The sequence below is a fragment of the Apis mellifera genome, linkage group LG16, assembly GCF_003254395.2.
Source record: "Apis mellifera strain DH4 linkage group LG16, Amel_HAv3.1, whole genome shotgun sequence".
Lineage (NCBI taxonomy): Eukaryota > Metazoa > Arthropoda > Insecta > Hymenoptera > Apidae > Apis > Apis mellifera.
Genome location: NC_037653.1, coordinates 5,021,733 through 5,046,398, shown reverse-complemented (window position 1 = coordinate 5,046,398; position 24,666 = coordinate 5,021,733). Strand labels below are relative to the sequence as shown.

At 37.1% G+C, this 24,666-nt stretch overlaps 1 protein-coding gene across 33 annotated transcripts in view; it reads right to left on the bottom strand.

The window, feature by feature from the left end:
- The window catches only part of LOC409655 (sorbin and SH3 domain-containing protein 1), a 110,837-nt gene that overhangs the window by 32,585 nt on the left and 53,586 nt on the right, over positions 1–24,666 (bottom strand). For 13 of the 33 annotated variants that reach the window (XM_026445799.1, XM_026445802.1, XM_026445811.1 and 10 more), the window contains exons 5-17: positions 22,925–23,011; positions 20,406–22,138; positions 13,427–20,135; positions 10,297–10,401; positions 5,747–5,794; positions 3,913–4,109; positions 3,064–3,265; positions 2,704–2,805; positions 2,325–2,464; positions 1,869–1,941; positions 1,565–1,600; positions 683–821; positions 356–467 (exon numbers count right to left, since the gene is read on the bottom strand). In XM_026445799.1, the coding sequence (XP_026301584.1) occupies positions 356–467; positions 683–821; positions 1,565–1,600; positions 1,869–1,941; positions 2,325–2,464; positions 2,704–2,805; positions 3,064–3,265; positions 3,913–4,109; positions 5,747–5,794; positions 10,297–10,401; positions 13,427–20,135; positions 20,406–22,138; positions 22,925–23,011 (9,683 nt within the window). Of the gene's footprint in view, positions 1–355; positions 468–682; positions 822–1,564; positions 1,601–1,868; positions 1,942–2,324; positions 2,465–2,703; positions 2,806–3,063; positions 3,266–3,912; positions 4,110–5,746; positions 5,795–10,296; positions 10,402–13,426; positions 20,136–20,405; positions 22,139–22,924; positions 23,012–23,430; positions 23,577–24,666 lie in introns of those variants that run through there. The other 20 variants (XM_026445800.1, XM_026445812.1, XM_026445810.1 and 17 more) reach the window with 10 other exon arrangements.

Sequence of the window (24,666 nt, the reverse complement as noted above, 5' to 3'; positions counted from 1 at the left end):
TGAATAATTTTAAAATTGCTCATTTTCATATTTTAATATTTTAATGAAAAAAAAAGAGGGAAAAATTAAGTAACGTTTCTTCGTTGGTAAAGAAGGAAGAGTTAAAAATTAAGTAACCGATCGAGAAACTTAAAATTATGAATTTGAACGTGGTACTTTTTCTCTGTTAAAGTGTAATCAAGATAATTTGTCCGTATCTTTTGCGATGATTTGCGCAATGATTTTTGTCCAAGTATTGTACAACGAATGGAGGGGGGAGGAAGAGGAAAATTTGTATATATAGAGAGAGAAAAAAAAAAAAGAAAAGAAAGAAAGGGAAATGAATCAAACTCGAGAAGATAAACTTTTTACGTACCTCCTTGGCTTCCTTTTCGGCGATTGAAGATCGTCCAGGTTCGTAGTCCTCGATACGGCCAGGCTGATTTTTATAAACTTCTGAACTGTACTTCAACGTACCATTCCTCAAACAAAAAATTTAAAACAAAAATAATCTCGATCCCTTTCCCTCTTTTTTTTTTTAAAATAAACTTATTACAAAAATTTAAACTATCTATGTTAAATCATTACACGATAATAAAATTTATCCCTTTTTTCCAAAATTGCAAATAATTACGTGTATCTCAAGAATGATGAAAATTGACGAAAATTTCATCAAAACGAACGATAAAATTACATATCCTACTTTCTAGGCATAGTCGACGTGAAGAAATCATTTTCCTTGTTACGAAGGCGTCGACGATTGTCCAAAGTGGCGGATCGATCCGAGTACAACCGGTGTTCCGGTTCGCTTAAATATCCACTTCCGTAACCGTATCTCGTCCCTAGAAAAAAAAAGATACGATTTTAATTAAGCACCGAAGATACGTCACCGCCAATTTTCCTAAATTCGCTTAAACGTGTGTTAAAAATTCTATCATCCATCACCGACAAACATACGAAAAATGATATATATATATATTATTACACACATATTTGCAAAATAGATTCCTCGAATATTCTATCATTATTTATTTAATCTTTTTCTCAATTATTACTCATAAATTATATTCGAAATATTATTAAAAAAAACTTGAATTAAACGTGTATACGAATATTAATCAATTCAACGTTAATAATCACGAAATCTAAAATTTCTATGTTTAACATTTTTTTTTTTTAGCAAGTACACGTTACGTATACGTATTTGTATGGAAACAGAAGCTGAAAAAAGGGGGGAAAAAACGATCGATTAATAATCGGTAGCAGGATGTTAAAAAAAAAAAACGAGGGCAGCACAATGATCAATTACAATCGGTTATTGTTATTTTCACGCGCTAATTATTAGGATGGTTAATATACCGATCGATACGTGATTACGTGTATCGACACGCCGCACTGTGAAACGTTCAGCGATATTTCTGTGTTAAAGAAACGAAAGAAGCGAAAAATCGACCGAAGAAGAAGAAGGCCATTATTATTCCGTGTGTTAATTTCTAAAGCTCTCTCTCTAATTTATTAGTATTCGCATATATATATATGTATATATGTATTATTTCTTTTTCGTTTCGTTGGACCGTGTATTCACCTCTTCTCTGTTTGTAACGAATGGTTACGTAGTCATCTGAAAATGAGATTAAATATTAATCTCACGGTTAATTCTTTTTCTTTTTTTTTTTTTTTTTTGAAACATTCCTTTTAATATCGTGTTAAGTAAAATTGTGATGCTCAAATTAATTGAAAAAAAAAACTTTTAAGAGAATTAAATAAATAAAGAAAAAAAATAGAAAGAAAATATTATTACTTGATTAATTGCTAACACAATCTCCAATTAATATGCTCGTGTAATAAGCATCGAAGCTATTGTCATCAGTATTGCCGCATCAACTCACCGCTTCTGTCTGCACGATGCAACGAGTCGTACATTTTCTTATACCACTTTGTCTGATTATTCTCCTTGACTTCCTATAAAATGTTTCTTTACTTAAACGAATTTACTTAGATTCGTAGGATTCTCTAATTCTAAAAAATAGTCCAACATTTTATTTGTATACTGTAAACCATATTACCTTTCAACTAAGTTAAACCAATTAATTTGTGTTATTTTTTATAATCAGAATTTTGACTGGAATAGAATCAAAATACTATTAATATTAATCTTGTTAAAAGTTTTAGCTATGTAATAATTAATAATCAAGAAAAATTTTAATTATTATTAATACTTTTAATCTTGTTAAGACTTCTCACCAGCCATTAATCAATTAATCAAGAATCCAATATTTCCCTCTTCTTGTTAATCATAATATACCTAAAGCTTCTATTAACTGTTGACAGATGGAGTGACCTACCGATCTCAAAACAAGGGGAATACCCTCCTTAGACGTTGGGCCGATACCCTCGAATTTTCGAGGACCCAAGTCGGCCATCTTCTTCGGCGGTTCGTTTTCCGTTTCCGGCTCGCTCTCGTATTCTTTCTTCACCGTGTATACTGAGCGGACATCATTTTAATTTCACAATGCGGAAAGGACTCGACTCGGCTCAATTTTGTCGCGAAAGAAAACTTTCTTTTTTTTTTAAACAATGATTTATGGTGTAAAGTTGGCTCACCACTTCACAGATTTTTAAAATTACAATTTGAAATGGATGGATCCATGGAGCAGAGAGAGCTTATGGACAGTGATACACGGTTATAACGTGTAATACTCAACTGATGAAAGATATACTCACTGATCTCTCCTGGACTAATTATGCCTTTCTCGTCGCTGGATGGATGCTTCTTCTCTGCCTCGTTCTCTTCTAGATAGGCTGCTCCCTTTGGCAATTGTCCTTCTAAGATTTTATAATAACAAAGTGATATACATTTTTACTTTTACAAGGTATAAAAGAAATAAATCTTTAATGGGGAAAAAAAGTCTGTGAGACAGTGCATATCTTTGAAATAAAATTTGAAAAAAGAAACTTTGAGAAGAAAATTGTAATTGAAAGATAAAAGTTTAATCTCTCTAATTTTTAAGTTTTATTTCTTTCAAATTTAATCACAATCTCTAATTGCTTTGTCAATTAATTTGCACTACCATTGTACCTCACCTCTTGCTTTTTGAAGCAGTGTTATAGTTGGATTCTGAGCACGTGGCAGTCGAGGCGTTGAACTTAATGAATTTAATCCCTGAGACGGTGCTGAGTGGGAATTGACAATTCGCGAACTGGTACTAGTGCTCTCATAACTACTTCTTGTTATTTCCTTCTTTTCCACTTCCGTCTCCCAAGGTGGTGGAGTTTCCTTCGTACCCTAACAGAATTCAATTATTAATACCAGAAGACTGTACCACTGTCAAATAAACTTTAACTTGATTCATTGTACATTGAAAAATATCATATAATTTTCTTCTTATTTTGAATTCAATTAAATATCTCTCCAAATTGTGAAGTTTAACAATATTTAACAATTCATATTTTTGTAATGTAATATTTTTATTTTAATGATATAATAATAGTAATAAAACTACAAGATTTATCATTGAAATATTGTGAATTATATTATTGAAATTATCTAATAATTATATATTATGAGAACATGTATACTAATCTGTAAATACAAATAATGTACTTATTTATAAATACATATGTGTATACATTATAAATTAATTTTTTCTATAATTGAACATAATTATAAGAAATATTTAGACCTACTATCAATAAAAAATTTCTACTAGCTTCATCTATTGTACTTCAAGTTCTTCATTCAAATAAACATAGCAGTATAGTTGAATCAAAGTATTATCATCTCTTAACATTAAAAATACACAATAGAGAAAGAAAATTTAATCGCAGATGAAAATAATCCTTTCCAACATATAATTCTAAACATGATCGTTCCAACGTTAACACCTTTCCCTTAAATTTTAGTGGGGTGGGGGGTGAGTGTTGATAACTCACTTCTTGCTGCGCTAGCTTCTTACGGCTCAGGGTAGGGCTCTCGAATTGCACCGGTCGAAATTCCTTTTTCTCGGGGATTGGGCTGGCTCCAGCGCTGGAAGGTGTCCAGATGGGTGGTATACCACCATCCTTTTCAGATTCTTTCCGCTCGGGGCTCGGCTCCTTCGGGGGTGGCTCGCTTCCAGGTGACCAAACGCCTGGAAAACGTTCACGTAGTTATAGATTTTGCTCGTTTATATTTATATTAACAACCTAACCCTTTCGTCTCTACCCAAAAATTTTCTTCATACTGGAGACAACTTCCACAATGTATCTCCAAGTGAAAAAGGGTATTGAGAAGGGTTAATATTTAGACTCATTAGTAAGATAACAAATCCAAGCTTCATCACATATTTACACAACTGGCTTTTAAATAAAAAAAATATATAAAGTATAAAAGTATAAGTATAAAATATTGGTATATACTGCAAGTGTAATTCAGTTAAGGGTTGATTATTCGAAGCACACTTGAAAATAAAAGTAATGTATCATTCGGTACGAATATTTTCTTTGTAAATTAATAAAAAAATCCTCTCGAGTAGAATTTTGATATGCAAATTTTCGAAAATCGTTCCTCCTCCAATTCTCCACCGTTTCGATCGATAGAATATTCCATCTTGAAACAGAACGAGAGAAAATAGCCCCAATGCCCGTTTCGCACCAAGCAACGATTACAAAATCAACGATTCCACGAGTGTGAGGGGTTTTGCTAATCTTGGCCTACGTGGAGGCGGTATTATACACGTATATATATATAAAGAATCGTTCTTCACGCGTCCATTTCTCGCTTCGGAGGGAAGGAAGCAATTTTTGGGAGCGAAACGATCGTCACGCTAATTATCCACCCTCGTGCAGTTTCGAAATGGTCGTTCGAGGCACGTTTTTCGAATTTTTTTGCAATTCCTTTTCCTTTCTTAATTTTTTTTTCTTTTCGTGAAAAAATAAATCTAAGATAATTAATTAAATTAAATTAATCACACACGTGTATTTTATCCTTTTTTTTCTTTAGAATTAATTTTTCTTTTTTCAATTGTGAATTTGTATCAATTGTTATTATAAAAATTTTCCACAGGTGTGTTGTTGATATATTATTTGGTGCTTGTTTAGAGTTAATTTTACGATCTTTTTCTTCAACGATTTTTAAGGAAGATGAAATAATTGTTGAATAATTCTTTAAACAGATCGTGACATTAAGAGCAGGAAATAAGCAACGCGGTTCACTCGTAAAATTAGAAATTCGTGGGCGTCGAATTATTAAGCTACTAATTGCATACAACTGTTATAGAACAATATCTTTTTTTTTACAGTGCCAATTTATTTTAAATTATACCCAAGAAATATCTGCAACGTTGCATGTGTTTTTATTTTCAATAATAATTTAATAATTTAATAATTGAAAAGAGATAATAATATTTATATATACATTACCAAGCAAGTTAGTTTTTTATTCAAAAATTTTGTTTTTAATATATTTTAGTTTGTTTGTTTGTTTTTTATTCAAAAAATTTTTCGAATCAATTATTTTCAAGTTTGGATTATTTAATCCAAGTTGTCGTTTTTTGGATCGTTCTATTCACTCATTCACATGATGTTACAATAATTGTGTGATTAAACCACAAGCATGCACATCTGAAAAAAAAAAAAAATGCAAGACACACAGCGTTAAAATGTTAAAAAAAAAATTGTTTAATTTTTAGTTTAGCAAATTTCAGTAATCAGTCGTCAAAAATATTACATTACACGTATTTTTTTTTTTTCAAATTTCTGGTATCTCGTTTCATTCCAACAACTTTACCTGGTGTTGCGGAAGAAGCTTTAAACGTGGGAGCGAACATAACGTTCTCTGAAAATCACCAATCAGTATATTTTAACTTTATTCGAACGACAATTCTGTTTTTCTTTTACTAAAAATAAAATCTTGAAAAAAAAGTAATTAATCAATCGAGAATAATAAATTATTCAAAAATAATACAACATCCTTCTCTTCAATCACAAATTAAAATTATTAAAAATCAATATTTATATGTATAATTAAGTTCAACGTAATTGATAGATTGATTTATATATTATTATATATAATTAAGTTCAACGTAATTGTCCTGGTAGATTTTTCATTGATGAAAAAAATTACAAGTTACTTGCTATATAATTTGTCGGAAATGCAATATTTTGATCGCAAGATGAAAGAGGAACTCGACAAATGTATCATCTACCTCGTATCGAAATACGTATACTGCATTAATCACTTCTCCTATTTCAAACGCTCTATTTAAAGGTGATATCCGCATTGACAAGCAACGTGACCTTTGGAACCGTGCCACGATTGCTTTTGTCGAAGACACGCATCGATTTCAAATGAAAAAGCTTCCTTAAACCGAACTTCGAAAATAATACACGATGATACGTACGTGCGAATTGGAATGTCTTCTGTTAACGATTATACTTTTTACATTGCGAATAATATTCTCTGATATTAATCTGATGACAGTGTAATATTTTTAACTTACAATGATTAATACGATTTGATGAGATAAGTGAATAAAAAAAAAAAAAAACTTTGACATTAATAAAAATAATTCAAATTTTTTTCGTTTAAATTAATGATAATTGAAAATTATTACTCGTATTACATTTTACAGAAAAAATTTTATTAAATCGAAATAACTACTATTTTTAATTTTTTAATACGATCATGCGATATTTCTTTTTTTTTTTTTTTTTATACAGAATATATCAGAGCTTTTATATTCTATCGCGAAAAAAAGATTCATGGAGACGCTTTTTTTTTTGGTTAAATCGTGATAAAGAACGCACTAAAGACTTCTCAAATTGCTTCTTTATAAGAACGATGCGGATCATTAATAGAGAAGCAAGGTTGATGAGCTTCGAAGTAAAAAGAAGAGGACGAAAGGGAAGAAAAAGAAAAAAAAAATGAATAGAAAAATGTAAGAGAAAATGATAAGTATCTTTTGAAACATTCTATAGAGTTTATAATTTCATAACATTTGTTGATGAAACGAAAATTTAGAATGAAAAAGATAAGATAAAAAAAGTCATTCCATTTTTTATGAACATAATAAAAAAAAAATGTAAATTTACAAAATGTAAAATATAAATTTTCATGTAATTAATTTCTTCTTTAACGTTCGAGTAATTTTAAAATTTTTAAATTCAAAATTAAAATAAAATAGTAAAAAAAATTATGTTAATTTTGATCACATGTAAATAAGATATTAAAAAAAAAAAAAAAATAATTTTATTCCACGAAATATTATTTAAAATGATGCAATTTTAATTAGTTAACAAAACGCTATTATCATAAATTTCCATATTTACGCGTCACTGATTTTTTAATGCAAATTATAGAATATCGTTTCCATTAATCAATATTCTTCTATTACATAAAGAATGATAAAAAAAAGAAAACATTAAAATTATTCCATTTTCATTATAATATGATGCTCGTCTTTATTATTTATCCACTAATTTTGAACATCTTTTTTTTTTCTTTTTACACTTCTTTTTGCACTTTTATACGATTGATTCTAAAAAGAAAATCGAAAAAAAAAAGAAAAATTATCGGTTAATTTTTCTCCAATTTCTGTTCTACGAATTAAATTTCTCGGAAAAAAATATAAAATTTAGAAAAAATAAAAACAAAAATTAAATCAATATAATATACGATTTCTTTACACGATTCAAATATAGCGAGCGAACAGAATATAGAACCGATTTTAAAAAGGGAATCAAAAAATAAAATAAAAAACAAATAAAACCGATTAATAAAAAAAAAAATTGATCCTTCTCTACGCGAATCGAATTTTGCGCGAAACAATTGAAAAACCGGAAGAACTCAATGGCTAACAAACGAAAATAGCGGGCAACTTCTACCTCGAACGCACGTATATTGCAATTTCGTGCAATCTGCCGAGCGGTAACGTGACACCTTTATGTAATCGAGGAGTAACAAGCTGTTCCACGTTTACTTCCATATATTTTCAAAACACTCTCAAGTATCGCGAGTTTTTCATCGTTAGTAGTAAACACGGTTCTTTTTATTTTTCTTATTATTTATGTCGATTATAAAGTACACACTAACACACACTTGAATACGTCGAATAATTTCTAAACGAATTAGAAACGAATAATCTCGTTTCTAAACAAGAATTACATTTTTTTCAATTAAATAATCGAATTGTACGTATTTAAGGGTTATTTATACATATATATTAAGATATCTCAATATACATGGATAATATCTCACGAACTATTGTTCGATGAAATAACGAGAATCGAGTTCGCAATATTAAATTCAAATATGATCATGTTGGTAATTCAACCGATATTTTGAATCAGTAATAACGATATTGAAAAGCCATGATCAAATTTCGATTATGAAATGAATTAATTTTAAATGATTTAATTTAGTATTAAATTTAACCTATAAAATTTGTTCAGTTTATTGAAACAATTTTGATCGAATCTAATTATTTATTTTAAAATAAATTCTTTTTTTTTTTTAAAAATTCTCGATGGAAAAATCAATTTTTTCTAAAAAAGAAAAAATATTTTAAAAATACCAAAAACATCAATCAATCCCTCAATCAATCTTTCCCTCAAATCGAAAAATCTCACCAAAAATGTTTTCCAAACACTCGCAGTGAAACCACGAAAAAAACACTTCGAATCGAAACGCGAGAAACAATAATGCGAGAAAATATTCTCTAAAACGACACTTGTCTCTTCCATTCGAACGCGATTTTAAAGCGGATTTTCATGAATTGGCAGGACAACCTGTTGAACCTTAATCCTTGACTCTAACAACAGCACGAATCCTACGAATTATTTCCACTTTTACATAACCTCTATCCAAGATTGTCCGTTTCAAAAGGTAAAAACTGCACTCACTTTTTTCCAACATCTGTTCAAAATCTGCACACGCACGAGAGATGGATGGATCACAAACGAAGCTCGAGTGATGATGACCGAGGACTGAGAGGCGTCGCGACGCCCGATACCCACCACGACGCCATCGAAACGATTTCTACGCGTCGTTCAACTACGCAGAAGCCGCCGATTCAGAATAGTCGTGTGACGCGTCTTCTCCGGTTCGTGGTTCGTACCGAACTGATCGAAATGTAAACGTTTCGAAAGGGGCGTGTAATGTTTCGATCGTTTTAAGAACGTCGCTCGATTCGAAATGTTTACAAACGGCGTACATGTGAATTTCGTAAGATGGTTCCGATTAGGTTAGGATGTTTATTTTTTATTTTCGATTGTTTTAAAGAATCTCGATCGATTTACACAACGGTGCGTGAAGATTTAATTTATTTATAAATAATCTTTATTAAATTATTGAAACGTGATTAGTGAAATATATATAGATATATTTGTATTTTATACGTATTTATATACATGTGTGTTTTACGTATAGGATGTTGATATATCATCTTATTTGCAATTATATAGGAACTTTTGTGTTTAAATCAATTCTCTTAACGATCACTTAATATACTATTTTATTCTTCGATTTTTTGACGCCTTTTTAATAATAATAATAATAATTTAAAAAGAATTCTTAAATTATTAACGAACTTTTTAAATTTTATGTATAGTAATATACTTGATAATTAGATCTTTACTAAAAATTATGTAAGTATAATTACATTTATGTAAAAATAAAGAAAAAAAAGTCCAATTTCTAATAAGGGAGCTCTGCTCTTCCTACTTCCACTATTTCTAATTAATGTAAATTTGTATTACGTCAGGAGTAATAAAGCCTCATGAATAACAAGTGAGCGAGGAGCAAAGTATCTCGGTGTTAATAAAAAGGTTATATATTTTTTTATTTTAACGCTAAAAATGAACCTTTCTTGCAATATCGAATTTGTTAAAAAAAAAAATTAAAAGTCGTGATTTTCCCTTTTTTTTTTTTTTTATTAAAATTCGGTATTCATCGCCGTTTTTAATTTTAAAAAATCGTCGAATTAAAAGGAAAAAGAGAAGAGAAAAAATTTTTTTCTATGAAAGATCAAACTTCTTTCATGCGAGATGCATAATTAAACGTCAAAATAATTAAATTGTACACGCGAATATGAAATAACAAGCTACTCAACCTAATTAACCAACTATTTCAACTAAAACACGAGAAAGAAAATCTTCTTTTTTTTCTTTTCAATTTAAATAATTTTTAAATAAATTACTTTCGCATCTAAAATATCGAGAATTATATTAAATTTAATTCACGTGCTCGCAATTATTTCCAGATATTTCCACAAATCATCCATCGATTCGTATAAGTAAAATGCATGCTGGGATTAACTAAGCAAAGTAATGGAAACGCACCTTTACCAAACAGAAATCCTTTGCCGAATTTCAAAGCACTGTCAATCTCGTGCAGAAGACCGTGCTCATTGTCAGTTTCCTTTGTCGCAAAATTACAACCATATCCTTTAAAAAAAGCAAACCGAAGCAGGCCCAAAAAAAAAAAGAAAAGAAAATTAAACAAAATAAAATAAATAAAAGATATATCACAGTCTTATTATTTATTACTTTAAAATGCAGGTTGATAGAAGCGTTATTCGCTCGTGGAATATTTATAATATTTTCTTTCTTTCTTTCTTCAAATATGACGTCATAGTTGTGAGACTTTAAATTAGACAAATAATTGAAGATTTTAAATTTTAAATTGTTCAAATTTACAATTTTTATTAATACAAATTATATATCTATTTTTGTAACAATTTTTTAAAATGTCGTAATTAAAATTTATTAGAAATATTCCACGATATTCTAAAATATATTCTATATTATTAAGTTCTATATACTAGCCAAATGCGTTACAGTTGTAAAGCGATGCACAGACAATGACCTCAAATGATTAAAAATAAAATGAATAAACGTTAAATTATTGGATGGAGGAATGAAAAATGGACCTGATTTTCTTCCTTCGCTCTGCCAAAATATTTAAAAATAAAAATTTACCCTTAAAATTTTATTCTGCATAAAAGTATAATTTTAAAAATTCGTTTGAAATATATATATATATATATATATTTACGTCGAATAAATTGAATTTACCAGATAGGATATTACAAAGTGCACGGAAAAATTCTACTAATAATATTGACACCGATTCCAGCCAAAACAAATTTGAAGCCAAGCTACATAAAATATCTGTGACGTTAACTGGGTCACTCGTTCAGAAACTACTACTACTATCTATCACAACTATCTGTTCCCAAACAAATCCATTATCTCCAAAACCGTGTTAATTTCGAAAAATAAATAATCTAATCTGCACGATTTTCATTTTCAGAAAAAATTAAATATTTTTCCAAATAATTTTCAAAATAAAAAAAGAAAATTCCATTAATTATTTATATACAAAATGGAACGTATGTATCATATTTCCATACAAAAGATAAAAAATCCTACTCGTTATAATATATTCCACGTACGCAATCTAAAGGGTTAATAAATATCGAATCGAAAACGGCCATCACTTCCCGCCACTCGCCGCGTCAGAAGAAACATTTATTGGGTTGGCAACTAAGTAATTGCGGATTTTTTTTAGAAAATCAAAGACAATTTTTTCATGGAACTAAATAACTTTATTCCGTAACGTGTTGTCTATTTTGATCAATGACCTTTTGCCATCTTTCAGGCAGCATCGTAATCCCACGTTCATAAAACTTCTGGTTTTTATTACTAAAAAACTGAATCAGGTAGCCATCTATGAGTGAAATCCGCAATTACTTAGTTGCCAACCCAATACTTCGAACGTCTATTTCGATTCCTCCTTCCCGCCTCGTTCTAGCTCTGGTCGAGAAGGGTGAAGGTCTCGAGGGGAGGGGAGGGGAGAGGATTGGTGCGTACGCGTGTCGCAATTCGTCGGAAATAGCGAAAATCGAGGGAGGACCGGTCCTCGGCCTGGACGTTCTACTACGAGAGAGAGAAGCTGCTGCCCTATTTTCCCCGAGGCCTATATTTAGACTCTCATTCTCGAATGAATCATAATCGCGTTGCAACCGACTATTCGCCTCGGACATTCGGACGAGGAATAAATCGTTGAGTTTTGGACGTAAATTGGATCCTTCGGTGGTGGGGATGGGGAAGGAGAGGGGGCAGGGAAGGAAGGAGATGGAGTGGGAAGGAAGAGTGGAGGGGGGAGTCGTTGGTAGAGCATTTAACTTTTTTGTCTCTGATAAAACTGTTCCATATATATATATATATGTGGTTTCTGTAGTTGTTCGTTTATCGTAATTGTGAGTAATTATTATTATTTTTGATTAATTGTTGCTAGTATTACATTTTGTGCTTTCAATCGTCAAATTAGTTAGTTAATATTAGTTAATATTTCTTATTACTTGCATATATTTTTACATTTATTCCCAAGCAGATGTTACTTTTTTTTTCTTTTTCACATTTAATTTTATAATTATCGCTAGTTTTCTCGTGTCTTTTTTAGAAACGCGTCTTCGACGTTCAATAAAAGTTTAATATTTAAAGTGAAAACCGTTGCAATATATATTCGAAATGGAAAAAAAAAGATCCGATAAAATTTTTACTACTCGAAATTTCCAAAAATATTATTCCAATCCAGGTCCAGATATTTCTCTAACTCGTTGTGTCGTCGAGGATAAAAATAGCGCGTAAAATTTCACAATTTATATAGAACGAGAAACGAGTATAAAAATTTACGACGGCGGAAAATAATTCTTATAGAGTTTGGTCCCGGCGTTCTAGTTGTAACGATAACCTACGACCCACGCGAAACCTAACAAACTTATCTCTCGGCATTTCCCATTTTATTAACGGGGGAAAAACGATCTTCTCCTTCGTCTATCGATTCATCGTATAATACCCCTTTTGCCATCCTATTTCATTGTGACGAGTAACGTAAGAGGAGTTTAAACCCCTTTTCGAATAACTTTTCTCCCCAATTAAATTATTATTATTAAATCATATCCGTATATATATATAGGAAAACAGGTAATAACGAGTTAAGGAATTGTTTCGTCCAATGTTTAAATATTTCAGTTCGTGAAAATTAAAATTGTATATTTCGAATATCTTCGGTATAAATCGATACAATTGGATGAATTTTTCCAAAGGGGAGGGAATAAACTAGATATAAAATGATCGTCAATTGAAAACAAAAAAAAAAAAGAATCCAGTTCGTCGAGTATCGTTAGTAACACGAGCAATACGTACAAGCACTCTGTATACCTACCCACAACAATGCAATCCAATTTTACGAAACGTGCCATTAGTAATTGTTACATCCAATATTCGACACGCCTCTCTCTCGTGTATACCTCAAAAAAAAAACAGAAAAAACTAAAAAAAAAAAATCCAAAAATCCAGGCGAAATCAATCTCGAAATATTTCAATCCTCAGCAAACAAAAAAAGAAAGAAACGGCGAGATGTAAACACAGCAACAATCCTCCATTTTTTTTCACCTGGACTCACCGACAACGTCGAAATTGGCGGGCATATCGAGGAACTCTTGCAGATGCTTGGGCAATTTTTTCGAGTCCTCGAACTCCTTCCCATCGATCAAACATTTCGCCTTTACGACACCCTCCTCCTCCTCCTTTTCCTTCTTCTCCACTCTTTTCTCTCCCTCCCTCCCCCCACCTTTCTTATCCTTCTCCGTCTCCGTCTCGCTCCCGTCCAAATTAATCCCAAATTTGTTCAACCTGTCCCTCGCCTTCTCGATGAACTCCCTCTCCACCGTGGTCATACACGTGCTCTTCCCATCGTCGCACCTCTTCAGATCCTCGTGCGTGCTTATCTTCACCACCTTGTGATGCTTCCGCTCCTCCCGTTCCATGACCTTGCGCACGTACTCGTCGTACATCCGTCTACGAAACGCCTCGCCGTTCGCCGAGCGGGGCCCCGCCGCTCTCCCCTCCACTCTCCTTTCCCTCGACTCCCCCTCCACCTTGCCAATCGCCGAACGCGACCGCTCCACGTGCTCGGTGGAGCTCTCCCCCCTCCCCCCCTCCCGCTTCGAATCGTCGAGCCTCGAAAAGGAACTTTCCTTGTTGCTCCTTCCTCCTTCCTCCTTTTCCCTCGCGAGGAGGTATTCCTCCAACGCCTCCCTCTCCTCCTCCTCCGCCAGTATCACGTTCCTCAACCGATCCTCCAACAGTTCTATGTACCTCAATTGGCGGGCGACGTATCGTCGAGGAGGAAACGGGCCTCTCGATTGTTCCTCGGTTTCGTTTTCTAGTTTCCTCAACTCGTCCATGATCTCTGAAGCTGCTGCCACGTGCCTCGGGTATCTGCGCGGCTCCAGGTGGCTCCTCGGCGGGTTCTGGTCGAAAATGCTGGTCGTGTCGATGCAAGACCTGTCCACGCTCACCACGCGCTTCGCTCTCGGCGGCACCTCCACCCTGTCGTCGATCAGCGCCGGGTTCACGTTGTGACGCGCCTCCCGCCTCCTACCTTTTTCCACAGGACTCTTCCCTGGACTCCTCCTCCCCAACGGCGTCCAACTTCTCGAAGCTGCATTCTCCATGGAAGAGGAGTCGATGAGGGCGCTGTTCAACGTCACTGGACTCTTTCTGAACGGCGTCGAGCTTCTTAAAGGAGGATCTGGTCTCTCAGGAGGAGTCTCCATCGAGGAGGAGTCGACGTTCAACGTCAGAGGACTCTTTCTGAGAGTCGAGGTTCTTGAAGGAGGATCCGGTCTCTCAGGAGGAGTCTCCATCGAGGAGGAGTCCATGTTCAACGTCAGAGGACTCTTTCTGAGAGTCGAGGTTCTTGAAGGAGGATCTGGTCTCTCAGGAGGATTCTCCTTAGAGGAGAAGTCCATGTTCAGAGGACTCTTTCTTGAAGGAGGATCTGGTCTCTCAGAAGGGTTCTCCTTAGAGGAGAAGTCGATGTTCAGAGGACTCTTTCTTGAAGGAGGATTTGGTCTCTGAGGAGGATTCTCCATAGAAAAGGAGTCGATGTTGAACGCCAGAGGACTCTTTCTTGAAGGAGGATCTGGTCTCTGAGGAGGATTCTCCATAGAGGAAGAATCGATGAGGATGCTGTTCAAAGGACTCTTTCTGAGCGAGGTTCTCGAAGGAGGATCCGGTCTATCAGGAGGGATCTCCATGGAGGAGTCGTCAAAGTGAACGGATTTCTCGATGATGGCGCTGTTCAACGTTAAAGGGCTCTTTGCGAACGGCGTCGAGCTTCTGAAAGGTGGATTCTCCGTAGAGGAGGAGTCGATGATGGCGCTGTTCAACGCGAGAGGGTATTTTTTGAAGGAAGAATAGTGGAGAGATCGAGGTATGTCTAATCGTTTCGCGACGAGCGGCTCCTCCCCCCCCTCGGCCGACGATTCTATTAATAAATCGTCGGGGAGCGGTGTCGCGTGGCGAGGCGATCTCGACGAGCGAGGATCGAGCCTGGCCAAGTTCAGCCAGTCGCACAGCCTGGTGGCTTTAGCACGCCTCTGCCGGCCACTGTCAGAGGTCGGGACCCCGTCCGCGTTGCAGGAGCCCGATTGGCTCGATTCCTCGAACGTGACCGATTTACTGCCGCTTTTCTTGTCCGAATTCTCCTTGATAATTTCCAACAATCTGTTCCCTCTCTCGTCTTCTTTCGACTCCTCCATCAACTCGACCCGATATCTGGTCGGGGGGACTCGTGGAGGAGGTTCCTCGTCGAAGTAATTGCGCCTGTTTATGAACTTTTCGTGCAAATCGAGCAAATTGTCGGCCGTTGCCTTTATCTCGGTCCTCCGTTGGGACGGGGACAGGCAGACGAGCAGCTTGGGATCCGTCGAGGTCGATAAACCGAGCCAAGTATTCGTCGTATCTTCCTTATCGACCGTGCTCTTCGCCCGTCCGTGAGCTTCGCTCGAAGTTGTCGTCGCTTTACGCGGCCCGTGCGTTGGAAATTTCGACACTTCGGGTCCTAGAGTCTCGAAAACGTTAAATCTCGGCACGGTGATCTCGTTGATCACGTGGAGACCGTACGGCATGGACAAGATCTTCTTGATGCAAATGTCTTTCAACGATTCGACGGGACCCGTCTCGTCGATATTGTTGCTTTTACTCTTCCGGTAAGTAGAGCCACTCTCGATCGGTACGTAGTAGAGGTCCTCGGAGGCGGGAGTGGGGGGTACTCCGCGCGACGAGTCCATCTCTCGTCTCAATTTGCTCTTCCTCGCCTCCTCGGTTATTATGGAGAATATGTCCACCTGCCACGCTTCCATAGGGCCACGGTGGGACACGGTGGTAGGATCGCTTAGCTTCTGGGAGGGAGAATCCTTTCCCCTTCCATCTTGTTTGCGCGCGCAATGAGATGGCGCCTCGTCGTTGCTCGGAGTGGATTTTAATATTTCGGAAGGAGTGTCGCGTCTATCCTTTCTCGCGTCGTGGCCGTTAATTTTGAACGCGGGAGACCGTGGTTCGTCGCCGGACGTACGAGTGGAATACTTGTAAATCTCTTCGAATTCTTCCTCGCTGGTGGTGAGCTCCCTCGAACTTTCCATCTTGTTACCGCGCTCTTTGTCACCAGTCGTCGTACTCGACGTCTCGTTCTTCACGATCTTCTTGTGAACGCGATGATGACGAGAGTGCATCTCTCGTCTCGGCCCAGCCTCGTCTCCCCATCCATTCTCGTCGCAAATCTTTCTCGTCCTTTCCTCGTTTTTCTCGAAAATCTTCGCTTTGTCCGGTTTCCCCATCGATTCCACGTCGATCTTCGCTATTCTTTCGACGGGTCTCACGTCGGAAACCTTTTTCCTTTCTTCCTGTTTCTCAGAAATTTTCACCGTTCTTTCCACAGGTTTGTCCACGCTCTGTTTTATCGACATGGACTCTAGTGACTTTTCGCGTAATTCGTACGAAACTTTCTCTTCCTCTTCGCATTTCTTGCTTTTGTCCGGTTTTTCGGTGGACGATTCAACGTTAATTTTCACTATTCTTTCGACGGGTTTCTCGGAAAGCTTTTTTCTTTCTTCTTGTTTCTCAGAAATTTTCACCGTTCTTTCCATAGGTTTGTCCACGCTCTGTCTTATCGACATGGACTTTTCGTGTAATTCGTACGAAATCTTTTCTTCCTCTTCGCATTTCTTGAAAATCTTTGCTTTGTCAGATTCATCGGTGGACGATTCTACGTTAATTTTCACTATTCTTTCGACAGGTTTTCCGTCAGAAACTTTTTCTTCCTCTTCAGATTTCTTGGAAATCTTCGTTTTGTCCGGCTTTTCGGTAGACGATTCAATGTTAATTTTCACTATTCTTTCGACAGGTTTCTCGTCAGAAAGCTTTTTCCTTTCTTCCTCTTTCTCAGAAACTTTCACTTTGTCAGGTTTATCAGTGGACGATTCTACATTAATTTTCACTATTCTTTCCACAGGTTTCTCTATATTCTGTTTTATTGACATAGACTCTAGTGACTTTTCGTGTAATTCATACGAAACCTTTTTCCTTTCTTCCTCTTCACATTTCTTGGAAGTCTTCGTTTTGTCAGATTCATCGGTGGACGATTCAACGTTAATTTTCACTATTCTTTCGATAGGTTTCCCATCAGAAACTTTTTTTCTTTCTTCCTCTTTCTCAGTAACTTTCACTTTGTCAGGTTTGTCAGTGGACGATTCAACGTTAATTTTCACTATTCTTTCCACAGGTTTTCCGTCAGAAATCTTTTTTCTTTCTTCCTGTTTCTCAGAAATTTTCACTATTCTTTCCACAGGTTTGTCCACGCTCTGTTTTATCGATATGGATTCTAGTGACTTTTCGCGTAATTCGTACGAAACCTTTTCTTCTTCTTCGCATTTCTTGGAAATCTTTGCTTTGTCAGATTCATCGGTGGACGATTCAACGTTAATTTTCACTATTCTTTCCACAGGTTTCTCGTCAGAAATCTTTTTCCTTTCTTTCTCAGAAATTTTCACTTTGTCGGTAAAAGATGGTTCCATGACAATTTTCACTATTCTTTCCACCGGTTTCTCCACACTCTGTTTTATCGACACGGACTCTAGCGACTTTTCGCGTGATTCGTACGAAACCTCTTTCCTTTCTTCCTCTTCACATTTCTTCGAAATCTTCGCTTCGTCGGATTCATCGATCGCAGACGTCATCGATTCCACGTCAATTTTCACTATTCGTTCCACGGGTGCGCTTCGTCTCGAAGTGGACGCCGTTGATTCTTCCCGCGTCTCTCGAGATTCCACCTCAATTTTCTCTATCCTTTCCACTGATTCCCTCCCTAAAACTTTCGAACTCGTAGCGGAGCCCGACGATTTTTTCTCCATTACAATTTTCGCTACTCCTTGCGCGGGTAGCCCGTCCACGCTCTGTTTCGTACGCGACACGGACACCGGTGATTTTTCGCGTGTCTCTCGATGCAAGTAGTCACGCTTTATTTCAGAACTTGCGCCATTGCCAAGCCTGGCGCCATTCTCCACGTACTTGCGCAACTCGTCGTCCGTGCTGTCGTCGTTCCCGAGACAAACACTCCTCCCCCCGAACGCCTTCAAATCGTGCAAGATGTTGCTCTCGGGTAGGGAGACGCTCTCGTCCACGTTGCTCGAGATGTCGCGAATATTTTCGACGCCAGCGTCACTCTGGGATATTATCGTCAATAATGCTCTCGTGCTGCCAATATTTTCCGTGGAATCTCGACATAATCTCGAGGATGTAACCTCCATCTTCTCCCCATTCTCTCCAATCCTCTCTTTGCTCTCCCTTTTTCCACGGAGAGGAGAAGTGGTCGCGGTCGATTTTTCTTGGAAATCGAGGCTGGACGATCTTTTCGGCGGTGTTGGAGGACGTTTCCTCTTCGTGTCCCGTGAAATTTTGTACGAATCTTTGATCAACGAACACGCTTCTTCCCTCAAAATTGATTTCGAGATTGATGATTCGTGATAACTCGTCGATCGTTTATTTTGCTCCAATTTTTCGTTAGTTTCGTTTAATCGATCCGATTGCTCGTCGATCTTGCAAGTTTTCGCGATATTATTTTTCGAAGGTTCTTCTTCTTCTTCTTTTTTTAGAAATCGCTTAGTCAACGCTTCGCTTTTGGAATCTATGTCATCCTCCTTTAATTTTGACTTCACGGTTAATGCCTCGAAATCTTGCGCTTCACTTACCAAATCCAATTTTCCTATCTCCATGGATTTCTCGATTTTTCTATCATCGTCCGTTTTCAGCGCCTCGATTTCTTTCGATTTCACGAACGAAACGTCTCGATTTTCGATTTTCGATTTCTCTTCTATACTTTCTACGTTTTCCGTCACAGTGAGTTCATTGATGTTTGAAGCGTCAGAAATACGATAGTATATCGATTCTTCCTCATTTGATCTCGATTTCACATTGATTAACGTTTCATCCGTTTCATTTAACTTTTTGACAGAAATTTCCTCTTCAACTTTCAAATCGGGTTCACTTAGATTCGTGTTTTCATTATTCGTTTCCAATATCTCACTTTCAATTATCTTTTCAGACTTCTCATCCGATATTTCTTCCTTTTCTTCTTTTCCATCACTTATCTTTATGCTTTTCCTTTCTAATTTCTCTTCCTTCAACATTCCTTCTACTATAGATTCTCCTTCATTACTTATTTTCACATTTTCCTTTTCCTTTAATATTCCTCCTTCTGTAGATTCTCCTCTATTATCAATTTTCACATTCTCCTTTTCTTTTAATATTCCTTCTTCTTTAGATTCTCCTTCATTACTAATCTCCTTTTCCTTCAATGTTCTTCCTTCTGTAAATTCTCCTCTATCATCAATTTCCACATTCTCCTTTTCTTTTAATATTCCTTCTTCTTTAGATTCTTCTTCATTACTAATCTCCTTTTCCTTCAATGTTCTTTCTTCTGTAGATTCTTCTCCATCATCAATTTCCACATTCTCCTTTTCTTTTAATATTCCTTCTTCTTTAGATTCTTCTTCATTACTAATCTCCTTTTCCTTTAATATTTCTTTTTCTATAGATTCTTCTCCATCACCAATCTCCACATTCTCCTTTTTCTTTAATATTTCTCCTTCTGTAGATTCTCCTCCATCATCAATTTCCACATTCTCCTTTTCTTTTAATATTTCTTCTTCTTTAGATCCTCCTTCATTACTAATCTCCTTTTCCTTTACTACTTCTTTTTCTATAGATTCTTCTCCATTACTACTCTCCTTTTCCTTTAATACTTCTTTTTCTGTAGATTCTTCTCCATTGCCAATCTCCTTTTCCTTTAACATTCCTCCTTCTATAGATTCTCTTTCATTACCCATCTCCACAATTTCTTTTTTCTTTAATATTCCTCCTTCTATAGATTCGCCTCCATCATCAATTTCCACATTCTCTTTTTCTTTTAATATTCCTTCTTTAGATTCTCCTTCATTACTAATCTCCTTTTCCTTTAATACTTCTTTTTCTATAGATTCTTCTCCATTACTAATCTTCTTTTCTTTTAATATTTCTTTTTCTATAGATTCTTCTCCATCACTAATCTCCACATTCTCCTTTTCCTTTAATATTCTTTCTTCTATAGATTCTCCTTCAATAGATTCTCCTTCATTAATCTCCTTTTCCTTCAATATTCCTCCTTTTATAGATTCTTCTCCATTGCCAATCTCCTTTTCCTTCAATATTCCTCCTTTTATAGATTCTCCTCCATCATCACTTTCCTTTAATATTCCTCCTTCTGTAGATTCTCCTCCATCACTAATCTCCTTTTCCTTCAATATTCTTCCTTCTATAAATTCTCCTCCATCACCAATCTCATTTTCCTTTTCCTTCTCCAATTCCTCTTCTTTCAACATTCCTCCCTCCCCAATTTCTCCTCCACTGTAAATTTCCACACTTTCCCTTTCCTTCTTCAATTCCTCTTCCTTCGATGTTCCTCCCTCCACAATTTCTCCTGCACCACAAATCTCCACACTTTCCCTTTCCTTCTCCAATTCCTCTTCCTTCGACGTTCCTTCCTCCACAGTTTCTCCTCCACGACAAATCTCCACACTTTCCCTTTCCTTCTTCAAACCTTCTCCAAGATCCTCCTCCTCCTCCTCCTCCTCCTTCCCCTCCCCCATCTCCTCCCCGTCCACGCACGTCACATTTATCCTCACCCCGGCACCGCCACCCGCCCCCAAATCCTCCTCCACCCTCGCCCAACACCTCTCCTCCCTCCTATATTTACCGATCTCCTCGTTGATAAAGTCCCTGATATGCTGCTCCTCGTCCTCCGACAACTTCTCGCCCTCCTCCTGAATAATGTCCAAGAACCTGTTGGCCGCCTGCGAGTGCCCGTAACACGCCTCCCGCCTCCTCCTCTTCGCGCCCCCCCTCTTCTCCTCCTCGCACGCAGCCCTCCAATCGCCTCCCTCCTCCCCCGCGTGACACGGCAATTTCAAACCCTCGATGAATCTCCTCAACTTCCTCTCCACGTCCCGTGGCATCACCGTGTCCCAGCAGTGCCCTCTGCCTACCCCTTCCTCACCCTCCTCCTCCTCCTTGTCCCTCGAAACGGACCCCGTCCTCGCCCCCTCCAAGTTGCCGCCAGCCTCCCTCTCCGCGTCCGATTCCATCTCGACGATCACGGGCTGCCTAACGTTATCGACCTCGGCAACGTCGCAGTCGGTAACGTCGCGAATCTGCAATCCTTCCTCCCCGTTTCTCGTTTCCGCGGCCGGATTGTCGGCCACCGTCGCGGGCATTTCGGGCGAGAGGGGAGGGAAAGCGTCGAGCGGCTCGGACACGGTGACCACAACCGCTCCCTCGCCCCCTTTCCCGGACCGGGCGGTAGTCTCGGTCTCTACTATACCGACCCCCCGAATGTGGCCCAGTCTCGCCTCCAACGGTCTACTGCTTATCGTGGTTATTCTCATCACTTTGACACTAGGCTTTATCGTCCCCGTCTCTATCCTGCATCTATCCTCCCTCCTCGATAGGGAGGAGGATCCCCCATGATTTGACGAGGTGGTCGCCTCGGCGACAACCTCGTCGTGGATCGTCGAGGTTCTTTCTTTCGAGTTTTTGTCGCCGTCGTTGCGCTTCGCTTTATCGCCGCCACCACGCCTCCTGCCCTTTCGATTTCGACGATGTTTACTACCGTGACCGGGCATGCTGGCCTCCTCCTCCTCCTGCTCCTCGCTCTCCTTCTCCTTCTCCTTCTCCTGCTTCTGCTCGTCGCAGTTGACCGCCGAGGATTCGTTCGATCCTATCGCACAATCGTACAAATCTACGAGCACAGTCTTTCCTTCTAATCGTTCGTTTGTTTTCCTATTTCGTTTCCTGTGCTCGTGTCGGAGAGGGGGAATATTTATATCGTCCTCGACGAGGTTCGAATTATTTTTTTTCTTTTTCGACGAGTATGAATATATATATGTTGGCTCGAATCGAGTATTTCTTTCACGGATTGGACGAGTTTTGTCGAAGAACATTGATTCGAAAGCGAGTTTGAGAATACGACGAAACGTTTCTTCGGGGGAGGGGATAAGGGATTAGAGGGAGGATAATTCTTTCCTTTCTGTGGTTACTATGGGAAGAATCGTTTAAATTCGAAGGGAAGCATGTAAGGGCGAGTATGTATAAGCGTGGATAAATTTAAGGCTGATTGAAGTAATTGATTATTAACGGGGCTACTCGAATCGAGAAGAGAATATTTAATAATAGCTTCTCTCGCCGCGATGAGATTAGAGACGAGGTATATAATAAATTTTGGGAGAAATAATCCTTATTAGAGAAAGAGGGGAAAGAGAAATTTTACGCTTACGATGAGATAATGTGTTATGCGTTTTTTAATTTTACATCTGTGAAATTTTTAAACGACGATTACGATGATTACGATATTTGGTTAGTCGAAACTGTACGTATGCGTGTATATCTTTCGAACGAGATAATGAAGATAAAGAAATTTGACGTAGTCTTGCGATCGTGCAACAAGCAATGACCCAATTTGTCAGACCAGCATTCCAATATATCCGCTAAAATGTGGTCGAAATAGGAGAAATAGGGAAATACTCACTTTTCTTGGTTTCGTCCCGTTGCTGGATCAACGAACTCTTCGGACCACCGTTCTGACTGGCGTAGCTCTGATCGGGTTTTGCGTCATCTGAAAAATAAATTTTACGTCAAAGCGTCGAGCGAATCGTTAATTTAAAGTGGCAAGAACGAAAAATCGAGGAAAGTATCCGATGCGAAGGAAAAAAAAAGTCGATTTCTACAGAATTCTACCTTATCCAAGTTGTACTACTTTATCCAGCGAGTTAATATCGCGATCAGCTGTAATTTGAAATTACAATTAATGTTTTTTTTCCTACACGTTCTATTTCTTATTATCCATATACTTTATTCCGTTACCATAACTACAAATTACAAAAATATTGTTTCGAAAAATATAATCCCTATCGTTAAAAATTAAGACACGTATCCGAGATAACGACTGATTAATTCATCCTTCCTTATCGACCAAGAAATTTAAAAAAAAAAAACAAAACCGAATTAACGATAAATTAGAACTCGTCCACGGACCTGATTCGTACGAAATCCATCAACGATCGCGCTAGGTCCGCGTGTCCAGTGACAGTCGAATTCGGAACGAGACGGACTACAAATCAGCGGCATGGCCTGTAAGGTCCATGAATCGCGGGAATGGACTGAGCGCGAACAGATCCGCCACCCGTGAAACACGCCACTCGTGTCCCCACCCACGCGTGCCGATCCTTCTGTCCACCCGTGTATCGCCAACGTGTATTGTTTGTATACATGCTTATACGAATACCAGGGTTTCTCAAATTATTTTTTTTTTTTCCTCTATTCACACGGTTTTCAATCATCGAATAATTTGTAAAAGTAGTGAGTAAAGAAAGTAACGACGTAAATAGCGAGAAAAAAATATCGTAGTGGATGAAAATTTTTGTGAAACTAAATTCAAAAAAATAGAAGATCCGTTTGAAATATATCGTATTTTTGTCGAGGAATATTCGTGAATCTCTCTATGTTACGTGTTAATTGGTAAATTCGTGTAAAATTGTTGAAAAAGTATCGCGTACGCGATTATAATTCATCGGCGATGAGATTTACAAATTTAGCCGTGAAAAACGTGGAAAATAAATTATTTAAGGAGAAACGTATTGTTAGCAAAAATAAATTTATCCACTGAAATAAATTCTGTAACGTCGCGCATTGGGATATATTGGACAGAAAATATCGCGATGCGAATGGATCGTTGGGATTGTGCTAGATAAAATGAAGTACGTACACCTCTTGTTTACAAAGTTCATAAACCTGCCATGAATATTTAATACCATCCACCGTGCCATAATTTGAAATTAAGCTGTCTAAAGTTTGTAACAAACGACATATAACCACTTAAACCAAAAATAATCGAATCTAAATTCAAAGTTCCAATGATAAGAAAAAAAAAACTTATAAAATAAATCGCACGATTGATTTAAATTAATTTTCCCATTCGTTCGTAAAGAAGATCGACGCTCGAATGGTTACTCTATCGGTAAATGCCATTAAAATTATAGAATAATCTTTCGTATCGACACTTTTAAGGAGAAATTACTAGAAAAACTAAAATTCTGAACAATTATTGCTCGTAATTCCAAAGCATAAAAAATACCAATCTATCCTATCGATGAAAATAAAAAAAAAATTTGAGAAACGCTGCGCGTATCAAATGACAAAGTTCTCGTACGCGAATTGGAGGTACGCATGCGCGGCCAGACCCCTGAATGACGTTTTTCGGTGAAGCGTGTG